General features: G+C 37.5%; 1 protein-coding gene and 1 non-coding gene across 4 annotated transcripts in view; one reads left to right on the plus strand and one right to left on the minus strand.

The window, feature by feature from the left end:
* Nucleotides 1-23100, minus strand: part of ROCK2 (Rho associated coiled-coil containing protein kinase 2) — a 151789-nt gene that overhangs the window by 50811 nt on the left and 77878 nt on the right. For all 3 annotated transcript variants that reach the window (XM_074394045.1, XM_010337938.3, XM_074394035.1), the window contains exons 4-5: nucleotides 16612-16749; nucleotides 1837-2097 (exon numbers count right to left, since the gene is read on the minus strand). In XM_074394045.1, the coding sequence (XP_074250146.1) occupies nucleotides 1837-2097; nucleotides 16612-16749 (399 nt within the window). The remainder of the gene's footprint in view (nucleotides 1-1836; nucleotides 2098-16611; nucleotides 16750-23100) is intronic.
* On the plus strand, nucleotides 158-264 carry LOC120362046 (U6 spliceosomal RNA). Its single transcript, XR_005578053.1, has one exon. It is a non-coding gene; the product is annotated as a U6 spliceosomal RNA (small nuclear RNA).

Consider the following 23100-nt stretch of genomic DNA (forward strand, 5'->3'; position numbering starts at 1 on the left):
GTATAGTAGCTATCTATTAGGGAGAGGAAAGAGAGAAGGGAGGATATATAAAATGAAAACAAGATGAGGCCTTTGTGTTGATTACTTATGACAATAAACTATGAACCAAGAAATATAATTAACTCAACTGTCTACCTGAGTTTAAAAACAGTAAACAGTGCTCACTTCGGCAGCACATATACTAAAATTAGAATGATACAGAGAAGATTGGCATGGCCTCTGCACAAGCATAACATGCAAATTCTTGAAGTAGTCCATATTTTAAAACTTTATTAGAAATAATAAATTAAAGTAAAAATAGTAAACAAAATTAGGCCATAATTTTGCCTTGTAAAGAGACAATTTAAGTATTTCAATAGCTGATTTCAGTATTTGCTTACATGCTTATACAATTATTCTGTAGGTACCATATTCTATCCGGTTGCCCATATTCTCCTACTCTACACCTTTCTCTTAACCACCCTTATCCTCCCTAAAAACATGTGATACGATTTACTTCTCTGCACCCCAGCCCCAAAAGTTTTCGGTTTAATGAAAATCCAAATACATTCATGGAAGTACAGCACAAAATGTCTTCTATTATGTGTATCAGGAATAAACAAGTATAGTATTCTATTAGGAAATGATTTCATACTTCATTTTCATTAAAGATAATTTTCACTGTTAATCATTTCACACTACATTATACCAAATACCACAAGAGGGAGCTTTGGGTACAATAAAAAACTCTACCTAACAGACTCTATCAAGAAGACCAAAAACGTAAAGGGATGTTAAGTTTTAGCTGGGTAGATTAAGATGGAAAGTAATGGCCTATAAAGTATAGCACGAATTCTGACTATGTGAGGAAATTATGGACATTATGACATTAAAGAGTGATCAGTCAGGTTAGGATTATTAGAAAGAACCTAAAGCCAAGGTAAAATCTGAGATGAGCTTGGAAGAAGCTGGAATGCTGATAAAGGTAGAATCATTAATAAAAGTGAGTGTCATACAGGTGGCACGAGTAAGTTAAGAGGTAGAGAGAAAATTATCTTAACTCAAAAGAAACATTTGACTAGGTAACTACCAAGAAATAAGATTAGCTTTATAAGCATACTGGAAACTTATGAAAAACATACAAAAGATGAAATACAGTTTGCTGTCAATATATATTAACATTTATAAGTCACCTCCTAGGTCCAACAAAGGAATACAAAGGAAATAAAACCCGATCCCTCTCCATCAAGAATTACTGCACACTTACAGAGAAAAGGGCAAGATATATAAATTTTACAACCAAAATAAATCAATATCATAATTAGCTACAAGGTTAATGCCACTGAAACTATTAAACATCATATGAATTGATCAACAAGTAAAGCATCACAGTAGACGATGTTCCCAAATTTATTCTGCATAGTTGACGCAGAGGGAGTGAGCAGGAGGTGGTAAGAAAAATTCTTTACTTACTTTTACCTCCTCTTTTAGAGGGGGAAAAAAAAAGCAGAAACAACAATGGTGGTGGAAATACCCATTTACCTTAATTTAGATTTTGTGTCCTTCTTCACCTAGATTATAAACATGTACCAATTCTGATTGGCAGCAAATGCTTGTCAACAGTCTATGAAGAAGATAACTAAGTTAGCTAAGCTTTTACTTTTCTTGGTGAGTACTCTATAGCTACATAAATGACTGCTAAAAAAAAGTTTTAAGTTGGTTTTATCTTGTTTGGGTTGTTATAGTTATGAAAACTAAATTTATCTTTGCTCAAAACTATGAAGACCTGATATGATGTATTTCATTTATTTTTGTCCCTCAAAACACTGGCATTTAAAAAAAAAATTGCTTACTTACTTCATCCATCTTCATACATGTGCCAAAATCTGCTAATTTTAGATGTCCATGTTTATCCAAGAGCATGTTGTCAGGCTTCACATCTCTGTGTATTAAACCCATGGAGTGTATTGCATCCAGAGCAAGAACAACTTCAGCAGTGTAAAATTTCGCCCATTTTTCAGGCACATCATAATTACTCATGAGGTTTACAAGGTCTCCACCAGGCATGTACTCCATTACCATGTACAGATACCTATCATCTTGAAAGGCATAAAAGAGCTGGAAAATAAAAGGAAAAGGGAGCATTTTAAAAAACCCAAACCCAAAACCATAATTAGAACAAAAATTTAAAAAGTTATTATTATTGAAAAAGGCAAACTATTTTATAACCAAAACTAAGTTAAAATTTATGAGCTAGAAAAAATTTTTATATGGGTACCTCATTCAAGCACAAATGAATATTTACCCTTATGGAGAACACAATACAGGAGAAACTATTTAAACAGAAACATTTAAAAAAAGAAACAGAACAGGAACAAGGAACATAAAAGGTGAAAGAATGACAGAAGAATTCACTATAGTTTAAAGAAAACTTTCTGAAAATTAGACAAACTACCTGCACATAACTCACACAAACAGCTGAGGAGGTAGGAGCAATTTAAAAATCTAGAAATACTAGATTCAATGGATACAAGAAGAGGTAATAAGCCTCATTATCAATGGAAAGAATGAGTCACTAGTAGCCATATTTGGAACAGGGTTAACTCCTCTCCCCTTTCCCATTACCTTGTTCATGATAAACAAGAGACATTCTATGTACTGAGACTACAGCAGTAGCACTGGGACCAGAGAAAGAAGATACCAATCCAGGTTGCTATTGCCCCCCCGCAAAAGACAGAGAAACCACAATGTCAGAAGAAAACCTATGTGTACATTCTACCAAACAACATGTCACACCCCTCCCAGAAACAAGCAATACAAACACAAAAGTCTTCCACACACAAACAGGAAAAAGATAAAACTAAGAATTAATCTCTGAGAAAAACCAACATCATGAAATAGAAAAATGGCAATTTGAGAAACAAAATTAATATTCAAGAAAATGTTTAATAAGACAAACCGAAGACAGCTTTAAATATGTAAAATTGGTCAGCTGCAGTGGCTCACACCTGCAATCCCAGCAATTTGGGAGGCTGAGCAGGTGGATCACCTGAGGTCAGGAGTTAAGAGACCAGCCCGGCCAACATGGTAAAACCCTGTCTCTACTAAAAATACAAAAAATTAGCAGGGCGTGGTGTCATGTGCCTGTAATTCCAGGAACTTGGGAGGCTGAGTGAGGCAGGAGAATGGCTTAAACTCGGGAGGAGGTTGTGGTGAGCCAAGATCCCGCCATTGCGCTCCAGCCTGGGCAACAAGAGGAAAACTCTGTCTCCCCCCCCCCAAAAAAAAAAAAAGTGTGTGTGTGTGTGTGTGTGTGTGTGTGTGTGTGTGTGTGTGTGAGATGTCACATCAATTAAACATCAGGCTGATATGAGGATAGAAAAAAACCCTGAAGTCTAAGAATTCACTATATGACTGATGATAGATGAACAGATTAGAGTTAGAAAATTGAGAAAATGAACACTCTGAATACACTGAAGGAGTAAGAGATGAAATACAAAGCAACATATACCTAAAAGCAGTTCTAGAGAGAGTACAGACTAGAATGACAAAGGAATAAACAAAAATTTCTAGAAATGAGTAAAGTTAAAAATCCAAGATCAAGAAAACCTCTACATGAACAGAGACTTTACACAGCTAGGGCTAAATTTTCAGAAATCCAAGAGAAAAATCCTGTTTCCAAAACATGTTATATATACAAAAACATAGAATCATATTTTCAACAAACCTCTCAGCCAACATACTGAATATAAAAGGCAACATATCTATAACTTCGAAGTTTTGGGGGAAAATAATTTTGATTCTAGAATATGGCAGGCAAGAAAACAAATGAGATGACAAAATGAAATTTTATAAATAATAGATCATTTTCAAAAAAATTATTCAAGACTATAGTTTGACAAAATGAAACACAGCTGGGTGCAGTGGCTCATGCCTGTAATCCCAGCACTTTGGAAGGAAGAGGCAGGCAGATGCCCTGAGGTCAGAAGTTCGAGATCAGCCTGGCTAACTTGGTGAAACCCCCATCTCTACTAAAATTACAAAAATGAGCCAGGCGTGGTGGCGTATGCCTGTAATTCCAGCTAATCAGGAGGCTGAGGTGGGAGAACTGCTGGAATCTGGCAAGCAGAGGTTGCAGTGAGCTGAGACTGTGCCACTGCACTCCAGCCTGGGTGAGAGGTTAAGACTCTGGCAGGGGGAGGGCGGGGCAGAAAAAGAATAAATCCAAGTAAGAGGATTATGTGAAACATAATTTAAAAATGGAAGGCATCAGGATGCAGAGAAGGAAGAAATAGGACAGCATGATAAGGCTGGTTACCAAATGTGGGGAGGGGGGGTGCATGTGGGGGTGTTACCAAATTGAGAAAGAGAGAGTGTATGTGTGTGTATCTGTCTGTTGGTGTAAAATGTGTTTAAATGACTGCAGGAAATATGCAAATAAATGAAGAGACCACCTCATGTACATGGATTGGAATAATCAATATTATCAAAATGGCAACTCTCCCCAGACTGATCAATGCAATCTCCACCTCAGTCCCAATGGATCTTTTCTAGAAACCAACAAACAGGTCCTAAAATTCATTTGGAAATGCAAAGGACTCAGAAAAGCCAAAACAATCTGGAACTAGAACAAAGCATGAGGACTTATATTATTTCAAAACTTACTACAAAATTACAATAATCGCTGGGCGCGGTGGCTCACGCCTGTAATCCCAGCACTTTGGGAGGCTGAGGCAAGCGGATCACGACGTCAAGAGATCGAGACCATCCTGGTCAACATGGTGAAACCCCGTCTCTACTAAAAATACAAAAAATTAGCTAGGCATGGTGGCGTGTGCCTGTAATCTCAGCTTCTCGGGAGACTGAAGCAGGAGAATTGCCTGAACCTGGGAGGTGGAGATTGCAGCGGGCCGAGATCGTGCCATTGCACTCCAGCCTGGGTAACAAGAGCGAAACTCCGTCTCAAAAAAAATTACAATAATCAAGACAATAATGGCCAGGCATGGTGGTTCTCGCCGGTAATCCCAACACTTGGGGAGGCTTAAGTGAGAGGATGACTTGTGGCCAGGAATTCAAGACCAGCCTGGGCAATAAAGTAAGACTATGTCTCTACACAAATTTTAAAAATTAGCCAGGAGTGGTGGTATACCTGTAGTCTTAGCTACCTGGTAGGTTGAGGTGGGAGGATCACTTGAGCCCAGGAGCTTGAGGCTTACAGTGAGCTATAATTGGACCACTCTACACCAGCCTGTGCAACAAAGTGAAATATGACTAATGGCATACAAAAAGATATATAGATCAATTGAACACAACTGTACAGAACTGAGAATCCAGAAATAAAAACTTTTTTTGACAAAGGTGCCAGGGCAATTGAGGGGAAAAAAATTAAAAAAAGTTTGAACAACTAGATAGCTACAGTCAAAAAGGTAAATATTTCTAGACCCTTACCTCACACCATAGGCAACAATTAATACAAAATGAATTATAGGCCTCCATTTAAGAGTTAAAACTACAAAAACCTTAGAACACCACAGAATATCTTCATGACCCTAGACTAGGCAAAGTTTCTTAGATATAATACCAAACACATAACTGACAAAATAAAAAACTGATACATAGTATTTTATCAAAATAAAAATTTTCTGGCTTGAAAAGATACTATTAATAAAATGAAAAGATGAGCCACAGGTCGGGAGGAAATATTTACAAGTGACATATATAGCATTAGTCATTAGGGAAATGCACACTAAAACCACAATGACATATCACTTAACATCCATCAGAACAGCTATACTAAAAAGACAGAAAATATTAAGTGTTGGTAAGAATGCAAAATGGCACAACCACTTTGGAAACCAGTCTGATAACTTCTTACAAAGTTAAACATAAATGTAGCAGACAAGGATTTCACACCTATGTATCTACCTAAAAGAAATGAAATATATCCACCAAAGACTAATAAGTAAATATTCATATCATCATTATTCACTAGTCGTAATGGCCAAAAAGTGGAAGCAATTCAAATGTCCATCAACTGGTAAATGAACAAACAAAATGGAGTACATCTCTATACTGTCTACACCCCAACTGGGTGTTCTGCAATACAATTTGGACGTCAAGGCTTATGGGCATGAGATCCCACAAGTGAAGAGCTCAGTCTTCCACAAAATTTCCCTCACTTCAGAAGTCAACTGCACTCTGGGGATCTCCAGGTTCCCTACATTTTGGACTTACTGGCTACAAATTCAGGACCTCCTCCGGCTTAACAATTTACTAGGGTAACTCACAGAACTCAAGATAGTGCTATATTTACGATTACAGTTTTATTACAAAGGATATACACAGGACAAAGTCTAGAAGAGATTACAGAGCTTCTGCATCCTCTCTCTGTGGAATGAAAGTGCATCACTCTCCTGGCACCAGAACATCAATGTGTTCACCAACCAGGAAGCTCCACTGAGTGTCAATATCCAGAGTTTCTATGGGGGCCCCATTACATAGACATTATTGATTAAATCACTGGCCAAATGATTAAACTCAATCTCTACTTCCTGGACAACTCTCCCTCTCCTAGGAGGTCTGGCAGCCGAAAGCCTTAGTCTTCTAATCATGTGTTTGGTTTTTTTGTAGTGGTCAGCCCTCAACCTGAAGCCATCAGGAGGCCACCTGGGTCAGCTCATTGGTATAACAAAGACACTCCTGTCACTCAGGAAATTCCGGGGCTTTTGAAGCTCTGTGCCAAAAATAGTCACAAAGACTAGATATATTATTTATTATACCACACCATACAATGGAATACTACTCAGTACTAAAAAGGAATGAAGTATAACAAATATTACAGCGTGGATGAACCTTAAAAACAGTATGCTAAGGAAAAAGTGCCAGATGCAAAAGACAACATATTGTATGATTCCATTTACATGACATGCCTAGAAAAAGCAAATCTATAGGGTCAGAAAGCACATTAATGGTTGCCTGGGGCTTAGAGGGTAATAGCAAATGTCAATAAAGGCTACAAGTAACCACTATGGGATGGTGGAAATGCTCTAAAATCAGACGGTAGTGATGGTTGCATAATATTGTAAATTTCCTAAAACTCACTAAATCATAGACTTAACACAGGTGAATTTTATGGTATGGAAATTAGACCTCAATAAAGTTCTATTATAAAGTAGTATTGCAGAGGTATAAAAACTTGTATACCTCAATAAAGTTGCATAACTCAATACAGTTGTACAGTTATTATACCTCAGTAAAATTAATTTTGAAAACGTAAATGTGCATGTTAAAATGGTAAATATAGCCACTAGAACAAAAAAGAGATACTATACATATTTTCCATCAGAATAAAGGCAGTAATTCTTGTTTTATTTATAAGAGACAAAAAAAATGGGGCTGGGCGCAGTGGCTCATGCTAGTAATCCTAGCACTTTGGGAGGCTGAGGTAGGTGGATCACTTGAGGTCAGGAGTTTGAGACCAGCCTGGCCAACATAGTGAAACCCTGTCTCTACTAAAAGTACAAAAAATTAGCTAGGCGTGGTGCCGGGCTCCTGTAATCCCAGCTACTCAGGAGGCTGAGACAGGAGAATCGCTTAAACCCAGCGGGTAGAGGTTTGCAGTGAGCTGAGATTGCGCCGCTTCACTCCAGCCTGGGCAAAAGAGCAAAACTCCGTCTCAAAAAAAAAAGAGAGACAGAGAACAGAAAAAACCTGAATGTCCAATTAATATATGCATAGATAAATAATTGTCACAACTCCCTATAAGGATATAATAAAAAGGAATAAAATAAAAACGAATGAAATATTTATATGCATCATGGATGAATCTCAACAACTTTGTGGAGTCAAAGAAGCCAAATAGAATAGATACTGCAGAAGGAAAGATCCATGAACTTCAGGACATAGCAAAAAACTACAAAATGAAGTATGAAAGACAAAAAAGACTGATGGGAAAAAGAGTACCAGTTACCTATGGGACAACATGAAGCAGATTACACATGTGTAACTGAAGTCTGAGAAAGGGGACAGGGGTTTAGGAGACAGGAGCTGAGAGAGAAAAAACATTTAAAGAAATAATGGCCAAACTACCTCCAAGTTTGATGAACTCTATAAACCCATAATTCTAAGAAGTTACAATAAATACCAAGCAAGGTAAACCAAGCTAATTAAAGCAATGTGTTACTGGTGGCAAGAACAGATAAACAACTCAGTGAGACACAGAGCCCCAAAACAGACCTATGCACATATGGATAAATGAATGACAATATAAAAAGTTAACATATACCAGTGGGGAACAGAAAGCTTTGTCAATATGTAATATTGGAACAACTAAATATCCATATGGAAACAAATACAATTTAATCCTTAAGTATCAATTCTGGGCTGATTATAGGTGCTATGGTCTGAATATTTTGTGTTCCCTCAAAATTCATATGAAATCTTAATGATGGTATGATAACACCATCATCCTAAGGTGATCGTATTAGAAGGGGCTTCTGGGAAAATGAGTAGGTCATGGAGGCCACTTGAGTCACCTTGTTAGCATAATATGAACTCAGTCCTCATAAATAGGTTTACTGCCCTTATAAAATAGGCCCAAGGGAGCTCACTCACCCCTTTCTACCATGTGACAACACAGGGACAAGGTGCCATATATGAGAAAGTAGATTTTCACCCGGCAACAAATCTGCCAGTACCGTGATCTTGGACTTCCCAGCAACCAGAACTTTGGGAAATAAATGTCTTTTGTTTATAAGCTACCTGGTTTATGGTATTTTGTTATAGAAGCCCCAATGCACTATGATAGGACAGACTAACAGGGAAAAAATAAAAGTCAGAAAGGTAACATAGCAGAGTATCTTTATGATCTCAAGGTAGGAACAAATTTTAATGAACACAAAAGGCTATTAACTATAGAAGTTTGATTAAGCTTTTATGGCACTAAAATCATGAATTACTATTCATCAAAACATACTATAAAAGGAGTCGGAAGCCAAGCCACACAGAGGGTATCAGAGCTCAGAAAGGGAAGGAGGACCATTCACATGTAAGGACAGGTGCCATGGGATACCAAAGCTCAAGTCAGACACAGTAGGGAAAGGACTCTACTTTCACCTTGACAAATGCAGTTTTTCCTTCCAGCTGATGGCTGGAACTTGAGGAAACTAAGACAAGCAGGATCCTACACTAAATCTTTTCAAGGCACCATACTCACTGATTACAAGATCTTAAAGAAACAAAAATACACAGCATCCCACCTTAAATCTTAACCCAGGGAGTTAATCCTATCGCCTATATGTGCATAAGACCAGAAGAATGGCTAATCTTTACACCTTGCCTCTTTCTGATACCAAACTCCCCACCCAGGGAGAGGCTCATTCACTATTTTAAAAAATCATGCCATGTGAGTACTAACAAGATTTCCCATTGCGCCTGCACACCTTGTGCTCCACCCTGCACACGTAATGACACTCACCTATCTCATGCTTATTTATGTCACCATGGTTCTTAAAACACCAAAAAGACCTGTCTTCAGGGAGCCAGCTGGAAAACTCTTGCTCCAGTGCTGCCTCCCTCGTGTTCCAGCATCAGCCATGAATAAAACCTTGTCTGGGACACTTTCTTGCCTCGTTTCATTTTCCAGTGTATAGGAGCCTAAGAACCTGTGGTTGGTATGGTAACACAAGAAGAGTCCAAAGGACCTCCAAGCAAAGGGGCATCCTAGTGGGGGATAATACAGCCAAAAAGGGTAAGTCAAGGTAAGACTGTAGAAATGTTCAAAACTGAAAGAAAATAAATGTGATACGGTTTGAAACTGGATCCTCCTGCTCTAAATGACATTACTGGGACAACTGGTGAAAACCTGAATGGGATCTGAATATTAATCAGTAATGTATCAATGTTAATTTCCTCATTTTGAAGAAGCATTTTTGGCCCAAATGTAAGTGCAAAGGAAATATCCATATTTCAAAATCTATTTAGACTTTGCAAATGAGGAGCTTCTTTTACCTAACCTTCTATTGGAAATGATTAACCTGTAACTAACAAAAGAAAATTTTTTTAAATTTTCTGAAAGTGTCTTCTCCAAGCAAAAAACATGGTAAGTCAAAATTATATATGCTTGAACTCAACATTAACAGTCATAAACAATGCATTAGTATGTACTCCTGACATGACAGCATGAAAATGGCACTTTACAATCTTTCTCCAAAAACCCAGAACCCTAGTCCATTACATAAGAAAAACACCAGACAAATTCCAATAGAGAAGTATCCACATCCTATAACTCATATACTCCTCAAAACTGTCATGGTCATCAAAAACAAGGAAAGTGTGAGAAACTGTCAGCCAAGAAGAGCCTAGGAAGACACAATAACTAAATGTAATGTGGTATTCTGGACAGGATCCTGAAACATTAGGTAAAACTAAACCAACTAAAGAACATCAGATAAAAACGAAAAAAATGTGAATAAAGACTTTAGTTAATAATAATGTATCAATATTGGTTCATTCATATATTTGTAAGATATTAGTAACAGGGAAAACTATTGGGGACAGACAGGAACTTTATACTCTCTGCTCAATTTTTTTTTTATAAACCTAAAACTTAAAAAAATAAAGTATATGATAAAAACCAATCATATGTTAGTGGATAGTAACAGTATTTGGCAATACCTAGTTGTGTGAAAGGACCTTTTCAAAGATAAGTGTGTAAAATATTTGTAAACACCAGTATTAGCAGATGAGTATTTGCACTTAATTTTGATGACAGGAAACACTAATTGTGGACCCCAGTTGAGCAAAATGTTATCGAATCCAAAAAAGAATTTCATTGTTGTCATTGGTAGACTCGTATTTTTAAAACTGTATTTATTACCTTTGATTTTCACGAATAATGACTGAGTAGAATTTTGTTTCCTCATTATATAAATACTTACATAATGTGTTCAGCTTTGCCTCCCAGGGTTGCAAAGCCTAAAATATTTACCATCTGGCTCTTTACCAAAAAATGTTTGCAATTCCTGGTGTAACTGAAATGAGACTGGCCATGGTTGTTAATTGTGAAGCTGAGTGAACTGTACATGGGGATTCAATATACTTTTTTTTTCTACTTTGGAGTATGTTTGAAATTTATCATAATACATTTTTAAAACAGAAAAATGTATCAATAGGCTGGGTGCAGTGGCTCATACCTATAATCCCAGGACTTTGGTAAGCAGAGGTGGGAGGAATGCTTGAGGCCAGGAGTTCAAAACCAGCATAGGAAACATAGTGAGACCCCGGTCTTTATAACAAATGCGCCACGGCATGGTGGTGGATGCTTACAGTACCAGCTACTTGGGAGACCGAGGTGAGAGGATCGTTTGTGTCCAGGGTTTTGAAGGTGCAGTGAGCTATGACCTTGTCACTGTGCTAAATGCAGCCTGGGCAAAAGAGTGAGGCCTTGCCTCTTTAAAAAAGAAATAAAGAAAGAAAAAAGAATGTTTTTCTTGAAAGCTTTGAAATCAAGTTCATTCAAGCCTCATGAAATGGTTTATATTTTATATAAACCATACCAAAGCACATAAAAAAGTAGTATGCTTCCCTATTATGTCTATTAGTCTTTCCATAATAAGAAAACCAAGAACCCATGTTTAAATAATTAAATTAAAAGTCAAATTGGGTGGGCACAGTGGCTAATCCCTGTAATCCCAGCACTTTGAGAGGCCAAGGTGGACGGATCGCAATGTCAGGAGATCAAGACCATTCCAACATGGTGAAACCCCATGTTTACTAAAATACAAAAAAAATTAGCCAGGTGTGGTGGCGCCTGTAGTCCTAGCTACTCAGGAGGCTAAGGCAGGGGAACTGCTTGAACCTGGGAGGTGGAGGTTGCAGTGAGCCGAGATCGTGCCACTGCACTCCAGCCTGGCGACAGAGCAAGACTCTGTCTCAAAAAAAAAAAATAAATAAAAAATAAATGTCAAATCTCACTATGCGCACAGAAGCAAAACTACTTAACAAAATTTTTGTAAGTCAAATTCAGTATCTCATTTTTAAAAATCACATTATTGCAAATATCATTTACTTCAAATTTTACACTACTCTGAAATGTTTTTCAGTACACTATAACAAATTAGCATGTTTCATTTGCTTACTCATTTATTATGTTCCTTATACATTAGCAATGAAATTTATCTTACACATTGCTTAATGTATAAAAATTATAAATTGTTAATATTATTATTTTGAGACAGAGTCACCAGGCTGGAGTGCAGTGGCGCAATCTCGGCTCACTGCAACCTCTGCCTCCTGGGTTCAAGTGATTCCCCGGCCTCAGCCTCCTGAGCAGCTGGGACTACAGGCGCCCGCCACCATGCTCGGCTAATTTTTGCATTTTCAGTAGAGACGGGGTTTTACCATGTTGGCCAGGATGGTCTCTATCTCTTGACCTCGTGATCTGCCCACCTCAGCCTCTCAAAGTGCTGGGATTACAGGCGTGAGCCACCACACCTGTCCAAATTAATATTTTTAGGCTTAATGTACAAGAAATATAAATTATTAATAAGCATATGAAATATGCTGAATCTCTTAATCAAGGAAGTACAACTTAACACAGAAACATCTTATTTCTCAAGCATGCAACTAGTAAGAATTTAAAATAACTACAATATCAAGTATTTGCTAAAAATATGGTGAAAGAGAACATCTACTGTACAAAGATAATGTAAACTTGTAAAAAAGGTTTTTAACAAAGCAATCTGGTGCTACCAATTAAAATGTCAAATGTGCATACCACCTGACCTAGCAATCCCAGTGCTAGGAATCTATTCTAAAGAAAAACTCACACATGTATAAAAGACAGAACTGCAAGCACAGTTAATTCCACATCAAGAGCAGCAAACGTGTAAGATAGGAGCACCCTGTTACATCACATTGCAAGCAAGCTATAAAAGACTATTAAAGCTTCATTAAAGGTTTCAGAAGCCAATCTCATTCTGATCCCACTGGTGAAAGGTATCATAATTTGAGCATCAATAAAATGTTGAAAGGACTGAAACATATCAAACAAGTTTTAAGTCTATGAGTTCAAACTGATTGTCCCCCAAAACTGGTCACTTTTATTTTGAAAACTGGTAAATACAACCAAAGAATAAAGCATTTATCCTGTCCTTCCAGTGTGAACTGCACCCGAGTAACTAACAAGTACATAGAAACAGTTTTCTTCACAGAAGTATTCCAATCACTATAAGCAAGGAGGAATGACTGAATTGAAGTGTCATCATTTTACAACACTTAGTAAATGATATATCAAGACACTGAGCACAAACAGATGGTTAACCAGAAAACTGGACATTAGCCTGCTTATAGGTGGCCTATGAACCTGGCCTATGAAGCAGTCCCACACCATCCCCTTCCACAATCAACCCTGACTTTGATCAAGCCTCTATATCTAACAACCAATTTACAAAATACAAGTGAGAGAGAAACATATTAAACTACACCACAAGAAGAAATTAGCAAAATCCAGGTTTCTTCCACCTGGGACAAAAGAAAATGAAAGAGGGAAACTCTCCACATCGAGTGATTTAAAAGATATACCTGAACTTACATTTTTTTTAAATGCCAAAACTAAACTAAGGTGTTTAGGGGTACACATTTGGGTCATAAAACTACAAAGGAAAGCAAGAAAGCATTTGCCATAAAAATAAGAACACTAGGAAAACACAGCAAACTGGATATATAAATGGCTTAAAAAAGACAAAGCCCTCTCTACCTGCAAAAGAATAAAAGTTTTAAAAAAAATGTCAATATTCATCTACTGAATTCAGAAATCACATTAAGGATGTGTTTCTAAGAAATACAGATAGGTCCAAGATTTGACCTATTACTGTGATTAATTTATATAACAAAAATGAAAAGAGCTATTTCTAACAAAAATATAGTTAACAAACTATGGGGGCATTAATACAACTAAATATTGAATAGTCATTTAAAAATAAGAGCCAGGATTTGGAAAACTGAAATAATACAATGAGATTAATTACAGGTATATCCGATGACTCATTAATTTCACTGCAATGTAGATCCCTAAAAGAAAATGTGTGAACATATGTACCAAAATCCTTATAAAAGAATACTCAAAGCAGCATTATTCATATATAGTCAAAAAAGGAGAAACACCACAAATGTCCACTAAGTGATGAATGAACAAAGTGTGGTACAACCATGTAACAGAATACTATTTAACTATAATAAGAAATTAAGTGTTGATACATGCTGTAACATGAATGAATGAATGTTAAAAAATTAGGCTAGGTGAAAGATATCACAAAAGACATATATACATGTTGTGTGATCTAATGTACAGGAACCTTTCAGAATAGACAAATCCATAAAGACAGAAAGTAGACTAGTAGTACAGGGGTGGGGGTCAGGGGGTTGGAATAAATGCTAATTGGTTCAGGGCTTCTTTGGAGGGTGAGAAAAATGTCCTAAAATTAGGTAGTGGTGATGATTGCACAACTCTGTGAAAATATTCAAAATCACTGAATAAAACAATAAAAAAAAAAGTCAGTCACTTTGACAAGTTTTCCCAAAAAGTCAAACATTTTATACATAAAAATATAACGATGCATGGAATGTTGTTCTTTACCAAGAGAGATAAACATATAAAGGCCACAATTATAATTGGATTTACTTTTTCAATTGTACTATGTTTCACTATTGGTTTGCTTCCTCAGATCCATTATCCCAATTACCTTAATAATCAGCAGATTTTCTTACACTTTATAAAGGTTTGAATAGCAGAATTAAAGACCAAAGACTATCGATCTAGGAAATGACCATCTACTAATAGGAAAGCCATTTAAAGCTAAAAATGAAACAAATACTTTATTGCAATTATTCTTTAATCAGATAAATTATCATGGTATACAGACCAGGTATGGTGGCTCATGCCTATAATCCCAGCACTTTGGGAGGACAAGGCAGGCAGATCACTTGAGGTCAAGAGTTTGAGACCAGCCTGGTCAACATGGTGAGACCCTGTCTCTCTACTAAAAATGCAAAACTTAGCCAGGAATGATGGTGAGTGCCTGTAATCCCAGCTACTCAGGAGGCTGAGGCGAGAGAATCACTTGAATCCAGGAGGCGGAGGTTGCAATGAGCCAAGATCATGCCACTGCACTCCAGCCTGGGTGATGGAGGGAGACTCCGTCTCAAGGAAAAAGAAAAATTATCATGGTATAGAATCTACCTTAAAAGTTTTAGTTTCGTTGTACATATCAGAATTTCTGTTCACTTCCTATAATTTTTTAAAAAGTGGGAAGAGAGCAGGAGTGAGGATCAACCTTATAAAAAAGCAACAACAGTAATGAGCTTCTAAATAACATGGTCAAAAGTGGGTTTTGGGGGTGGGGATTGGGGGGGTCTGAACTGCCTTACACAAGCAAGTTATCAAACTCCCAGATCATTTAAGCATTCTGAACAAGAACTAGCATATACATATCTTACTTATGACACTCATTCAAAGATATTTGTAGACTTAGTTACTAGAATAAAAAAGAATTTCAGAGAAGCTGGTGAGAAATATAATAGGAAAGAAGTCAAAGGCCAGGTGCGGTGGTTCATGTCTGTAATCCCAGAACTTTGGGAAGATGAGGCAGGCGGATGACTTGAAGTCAGGAGTTTGAGATGAGCATGGCCAACGTGGCAAAACCCCATCTCTACTAAAAATGCAAAAATTAGCCAGGTGTGGTGGCAGGCACCTGCAGTCTCAGGTACTGAGGAGACTGAGGCAGGAGAACTGCTTGAACCTGGGAAGAGAAGAATACAGTGAGCCGAGATTGTGACACTACACTCCAGCCTGGGCAATAGAGTGATCCTTCATCTCAAAAAAAAGAATGAAGGCAAAGCAGAACCACAAATTCCTTAACCCACAGTCAAGTAAGAGGCAAACTTAGGCACAATCTCTTCTTTTTTTTTTTTGAGATGGAGTCTCACTCTGTTGCCCAGGCTGGAGTACAATAGTGTGATCTCGGCTCACTGCAACCTCTGTTTCCTGGGTTCAAGCGATTCTCTTGCCTCAGTCTCCCAAGTAGCTGGGAATACAGATGCATACCACCAGGCCAGCTAATCTTTTGCATTTTTAGTAGAGACAGGTTTTCACATCTTAGCCAGATGGTCTCAATCTCCTGACCTCCTGATCCACCTGCCTCAGCCTCCCAAAGTGCTGGGATTACAGGTGTGAGCCACTGTGCCTGGCCACATGAGCTTCTAACTAATATTAATATGTATATATCCTTCCAGTTGATTCAATGAATTTACTATGTTCCTACTATGCAAATCACAAGAATAAGTAGGTATGAAATAATGGCATATTGGTATTCAAGCTAATTCTTTATAAAAATTAAGAAGAAAAAGTTGCAAGTAATACTTGCTTCCATATACCAATTTAAGTATTACATGTCGTATCTATGTGGATATACTGTTTAGGAACATTAAACAAATGTTTTGAATAAGATTGCATAAAAATGACTTCACTGTTACTATGTAAATGAAGCATAAGACTTGATACACAAAAATCAACTCATAAATAATAAAGCACTCATTTAAAAAAGGAAATAAACTTACAAAAGTTAGTATGCTTACCTGAACCACCCAGGGGCTGTTGGCAAAGGCCATAATATCTCTTTCTTCCCAAAAAAAGGCAGAATCTGATCTTTTTATCATTTCAAACTTACTAAGAAGCTTCATAGCATAAACTTTCTGCGATGCCTTATGACGAACCTGTTGATTTTTTGAAATACAAAAATTAGTACTTTCATTTTATGAAAGCTAAACAGATCATATTCTAATGCTATTAAAGACTTCAGTTACAAAAATGATCCTTAGCTGATAAAAAGTAAAAGCAAAACATTTTTAATTAAAGAAACAAAGGAGAACATTTAATACTCAGCAAATCTGTTCTTTCAGCAAATATTTATTGAAAGGTTTTATGTGCCAGACTTATACTAGGCAACGGGGATTAAACAGTGAATCAAACACAGAAATCCTTGCCTTCACTGGGTTTATATTCTAGTGCCGAGATGTAGGTGATAAATGTTAAAAACAGTATGTAAGATGGTAATAAGTGAGATGGAGTGCATAGCACAGAGAATGGAATATGGAACATGCTGGCAGCCGTAGGGGACAGTGAGCTGAAAGTTTAAGTAGATTGATCAGAGTAGACCTCATTTAGAAGGCAGGATTTGAACAGGGATTTAAGGAAGATAAGGACTGGGCCAGCTACAGGAGGTGACTGCAGGAAGAGGGAACATGCAAAGATGATATGGGAAGCTGCTAGGGTGTTTTAAGCAGAAGAGCTTCATTTCAACTAAATGAAGCTAAATTCATGAAGCTTCATTCTCTCATGTTAATTAAGCTAACCAATTTTAAGAATGAGGTGTTGTTAAATAAGAAACTTACAAGATATGTCTACTGAAGAAAAACATTTATATAAGTAGTATGAAACATTAATGTACACATATCCCTCAATATCTGCCCATAAGAATCCAATAAATTTAGATATCAAGGAATACCTATGATTTTGTTAAGTCACTCTTATTTCTCTTTAGGTACCCTACTTAAAAGTTTTATTTTATTTTATTTTATTTTTTTAAGGACCAAAAAATACTACCAATGATGAGGTCATCTGATCAATTCCTATGTTTCCAATTAGATTGCAAATTCCATAACAGCAAGATTTTCCATTTTTGACCATCCTTTTAATTCCAAGAACACAGCAAACTGTCCACCACAAAGCCAATAAATATTTAATGAAGATTATAACAGTTAACATTTATTGGATAAGTAATAAGTAACAAATGCTAATCCTTATACTTGGGTGTCTAACAGGATGCCTAAAAATGAAACTCTTAATCTTCACCCCTAAATTTATTCCTCCTACAGTTCTTCCCCATTTCAGTAAATGGCAGCTTCATCCTTCTAGTTGCTCTAGCTAAAAAAACCTTTGGCATCTCTTTTTCTCTCAAACAGCTTATCAAATTTATCAGCAAATCCTGTCAGTTCTACTTTCGAGTAGTTTCAGAATCCAACCATTTCTAAGTAACTCCACTGATACCACCCTAGTTCAACATCTTTTATTTCAATTACCAACTTGTTTCCCTGCTGTCACTCTCTGCTATCCATAGCCTAGTCATCCTTCTAGAAAATAAACCATTTCCTGTCACTCCTCTGCTTAAAACCCCCTTACAGCTTCCCATACCATCTAGGCACGTTCTCTCTGCCTGCAGTCACCTCCTGTAGCGGGCTCAGTCCTTATCTTCCTTAAAGCCCTGTTCAAATCCTGCCTTCTCAATGAGGTCTACTCTGATCAATCTACTTAAACTTTCAGCTCACCATCCCCTACAGCTGCCAGCATGTTCCATATTCCATTCTCTGTGCTATGCTTTTGTTCCATTGCACTTATTAACATCTTACATCCTATTTTTAATGTATTTATCACCTTCTCAGCACTAGAATATAAACCCAATGAAGGCAAGGATTTCTGTGTTTGGTTCACTGTTTAATCCCTGTTGCCTAGTATAATGTCTGGCACATATAACCTTTCAATAAATATTTGCTGAAAGAACAGATTTACTGAGTAAGTACTTAGCATGTGCCAGGCACTGCGTGTTTTAATACACACATTATCTTACTCAATCTTCATTCCCAGTGAGGTATTATTTCCCCATATTACAAATGGGAAATCTGAGACACAGAGACATTAAACTACCTGAGGGCTATATAGATAGTAAGTAGAATTAACTCAAGATGGATTAAACTCTTAAGCTTAAGACCTAAAACCATAAAAATACTAGAATAAAACCTAGGCAATACCATTCAGGACATAGGCATGGGCACAGACTTCATAACTAAAACACCAAAAGCAATGGCAACAAAAGCCAAAATTGACAAATGGGATCTAATTAAACTAAAGAGCTTCTGCACAGCACAAGAAACTAGCATCAGAGTGAACAAGCAACCTAGAGAATGGGAGAAAAATTTCACAATCTATTTGACAAAGGGCTCATATCCAAAATCTACAAGGATCTTAAACAAATGTACAAGAAAAAAACAACCCCATCAAAAAGTGAGTGAAGGACATGAACAGACACTTCTCAAAAGAAGACACTTATGTGGCCAACAAACATATGAGAAAAAGCGCATCATCATTGGTCATTAGAGAAATGCAAATCAAAACCACAATGAGATAACATCTCAGGCCAGTTAGAACGGTGATCATTAAGAAGTCAGGAAACAATAGATGCTGGAGAGGATGTGGAGAAACAAGAATGCTTTTACATTGTTGGTGGAAATGTAAACTAATTCAATCATTGTGGAAGACCGTGTGGCGATTCCTCAAGGATCTAGAACCAGAAATAACATTAGACCCAGCGATCTCATTACTGGATATACAATCAAAGGATTATATACCATTCTACTATAAAGACACACGCACACATATGTTTATTGCAGCACTGTTCACAATAGCAAAGACTTGGAATGAACCCAAATGCCCATCAATGATAGACTGGATAAAGAAAATGTGGCATATATATACCATAAAATACTATGCAGCCATAAAAAAAGGATGAGTTCATGTCCTTTGCAGGGACATGGATGAAGCTAGAAACCAACATTCTCAGCAAACTAACAGGAACAGAAAACCAAACACTGCAGGTTCTCACTTGTAAGTGGGAGTTGAACAATGAGAACACATGGACACAGGGAAGGGAACGTCTCATACCAGGGCCTGTCGGTGGGTGAGGGCCTAGGGGAGGGTTAGCATTAGAAGAAATACGTAATGTAGATGACAAGCTGATGGGTACAGCAAATCACCATGGCACATGTATACCTATGTAACAAACCTGCACGTTCTGCATATGTATCCTAGAAATTAAAGTATATATATATATATTTTTTTTTACTAAGAAGTATGCCAGTTTTTGTACAACAAATTAATATTGCTACCCTACTCAGCATTGAAAGAAAAGATGATGAGAAGATATCAAGCTCCTGACTATTGTCTATAGGGTCCTAAATGATGTAGCCTATGTCCACCTTGCCAATTTAAATCTTCTCATTTCTTCCCCTTGTTCATACTTCAGACACACTTATCTTCTCTCAGTTCCTCTAATATAACGAAACTTTACTAAGGATTTTTCTGGATATTGTAAAGGTATTTAAAAACTCATCATAGTACCTAATTCCACCTCTCCCACAAGGACACTACCTCCTTATCCATTCAGTTTAAATATAAAACTCCTCAAAGAAGCTTCTCTGACCACCCTAACTAAAGCAGGAACTCACTGTTCTCAACCTCAGAGCCCTATTTGTTTTCTTCCCGGCAGACATAATAATTTGTTATTTTTGATGCTGTTTCTTTGTATTTATTGCTTGTCTCCCATAGTGGAATGTTAATTCAACAAGGATGGGGATTATGCACGCCTATTTTGTTCTCCATTATATCCCTAGTGTCAAGTACAAGGCCAGCAATGGCAATAAAACAGGCACTCACTAAATATTTAATGACCAAATATCTGCAAAAATTTATTTTACTTCTGGTCACAGCATAAATTTCCAGTTTTAAAAAACATTTAGCAGGTAATATTTCTAGTTATCTTTTGTCAAACACTATCCACATGTAGAGTCAATACTTGCATTGATCAAAATAAGGTAAACCAAAGATATTCTTGGGTCTTCCCCAGAGGAAACAGAGCTAAGAATCACTTATGAGATACTCTACACAATGCAATCAAATTTTACAAAATCATAAAATGCTATGCCTCTTCTGATACACAGAAAGTTTTGTTCCCCCTCCAATAAAACCCAGATACAAAATTTTATTTGGGGAGTGAATTTAAACAAGTCACCAATGGAAAATACAGGTAAGTCCCAGGATGACACAATAAATTTGCATATTTATCACTCAGATTCATGCACTTCTGGCTATAACGAAGTAACTGGTACTAGCTAGCCCTCCGATTATAAACAACCATCAAAAGTGACAACACACATGAGGCAACTATATTCAGGTTTTATAAAATAAACACAAGACTGTAATTCCCAAGAGAAGAGAAACTCACCAAGTCAACACCGTAATTGCCCAGAAACGCTGACAACAGTCAATATTGCAACCAGTGTACAGCATGTGATTGCATGGTTCTGCTGAGTTGAGGAGGCAGAGATTAGAGTTTAAGACAAACGAAGCAGCTAAATTATTCTGGGCAGGCAATTGCAAAGTAAGGAGAGAGAGATCCCTAGAAGTCAAATGCATGTACTTGGAGTAGGCCAAGTGTAGTGGCTCATGCCTGTAATCCCAGCACTTTGGGAAGCTGAGGCAGAAGAATTGCTTGAGCTGAAGAGTTGGAGACAGCCTGGGCAACACAGTCAGACCCTGTCTCTTAAAAAGAGAAAAAAAAAAGGTAGAGAAACCTTGCTAATTTCTTGTGACATTCAGCCGACACATCTTATGAGAAAGAACCAGGTTCTAAAGGAAGACCTACTCTAGCACCAACCTAAAAAAACCTGACATCAAACCCTGAAAGATCCAAAGGGAAACACAGTTTGGAGGTTGCCTCCTACAAATTTAAAAGAACCTGGGAAACATCTTGATCTTTCCACAAACGTACGTTTACAAAGTGTAAAACTTGGGCCGGGCGCGGTGGCTCAAGCCTGTAATCCCAGCACTTTGGGAGGCCAAGGCGGGTGGATCACAAGGTCAATAGATCGAGACCATCCTGGTCAACATGGTGAAACCCCGTCTCTACTAAAAATCCAAAAAAACATTAGCTGGGCATGACTGTGCCTGTAATCTCAGCTACTCAGGAGGCTGAGGCAGGAGAATTGCCTGAACCCAGGAGGCGGAGGTTGCAGTGAGCCGAGATTGCGCCATTGCACTCCAGCCTGGGTAACAAGAGTGAAACTCCATCTCAAAAAAAAAAAAAAAAAAAAAAAAGTGTAAAACTAACCCTACACAAGTTAAGGATGAACAGCAAGTAATTGGACAGCCTATCAGATTAAAAATCAATAGTATTCAAAGAAAAATAACAAAAATCCAGAGTCTCCACTATACATCCACAAGATACAGTACATAATTTAAAAATTACTAGTCAAAAAGGAAAATATGACTCATCATCAAGAAAAAAGCAGTCAATAGAAAATGGCTGCTGGGCGCGGTGGCTCAAGCCTGTAATCCCAGCACTTTGGGAGGCCGAGGCGGGTGGATCACGAGGTCAAGAGATCGAGACCATCCTGGTCAACATGGTGAAACTCCGTCTCTACTAAAAATACAAAAAATTAGCTGGGCATGGTGGCGCGTGCCTGTAATCCCAGCTGCTCAGGAGGCTGAGGCAGGAGAATTGCCTGAACCCAGGAGGCGGAGGTTGCGGTGAGCCGAGATTGCGCCATTGCACTCCAGCCTGGGTAACAAGAGCGGAACTCTGTCTCAAAAAAAAAAGAAAAAGAAAAAGAAAATGGCCCCAAAAGATGTTAGATTCAACTGATAAATACTTTAAAATCGCTCTTATAAATATGTTCAAAGAACTACGGGAACATATATTGAAGAAAGAAAAGAAAATATAGTCTTAATGAGTGAATAAAAGTAAGTTCAGAAAAATGGAAACTAGGCCAGGTACAGTGGCTCATGCCTGTAGATCTCAGCACTCTGGGAGGCCAAAGCAGGCAGATCACTAGAAGTCAGCAGTTCGAGACCAGCCTGGCCAACATGGTAAAACCCCATCTCTACTAAAAATACAAAAATTAGCCAGGCGTGGTGGCATGCACCTGTATCCGAGTTCCTCAGGAGGCTAAGACAGGAAAATTGCTTGAACCTGGGAAGCAGAGGTTGCAGTGAGCTGAGATGGTGTCACTGCACTCCATGCACTCCAGCCTGGGTGAGAGAACAAGACTCCATCTCCAAAGAAAAGCAAGGAAAGTGTAAGGAAGTCAGTGAACTTGAACACAAATCAATCTGATAAATAAAGACAAAATGAATAAATGAAAATGAAGAGACTGTTTCTGTTTTAATCAGTTTTTTAATCAATCTGATAAAGACAAATCAATCTGATAAAGAAAAAATGAATAAATGAAAATGAA

Source organism: Saimiri boliviensis, chromosome 1 (assembly GCF_048565385.1).
Source record: "Saimiri boliviensis isolate mSaiBol1 chromosome 1, mSaiBol1.pri, whole genome shotgun sequence".
Classification (NCBI taxonomy): Eukaryota; Metazoa; Chordata; class Mammalia; order Primates; family Cebidae; genus Saimiri; species Saimiri boliviensis.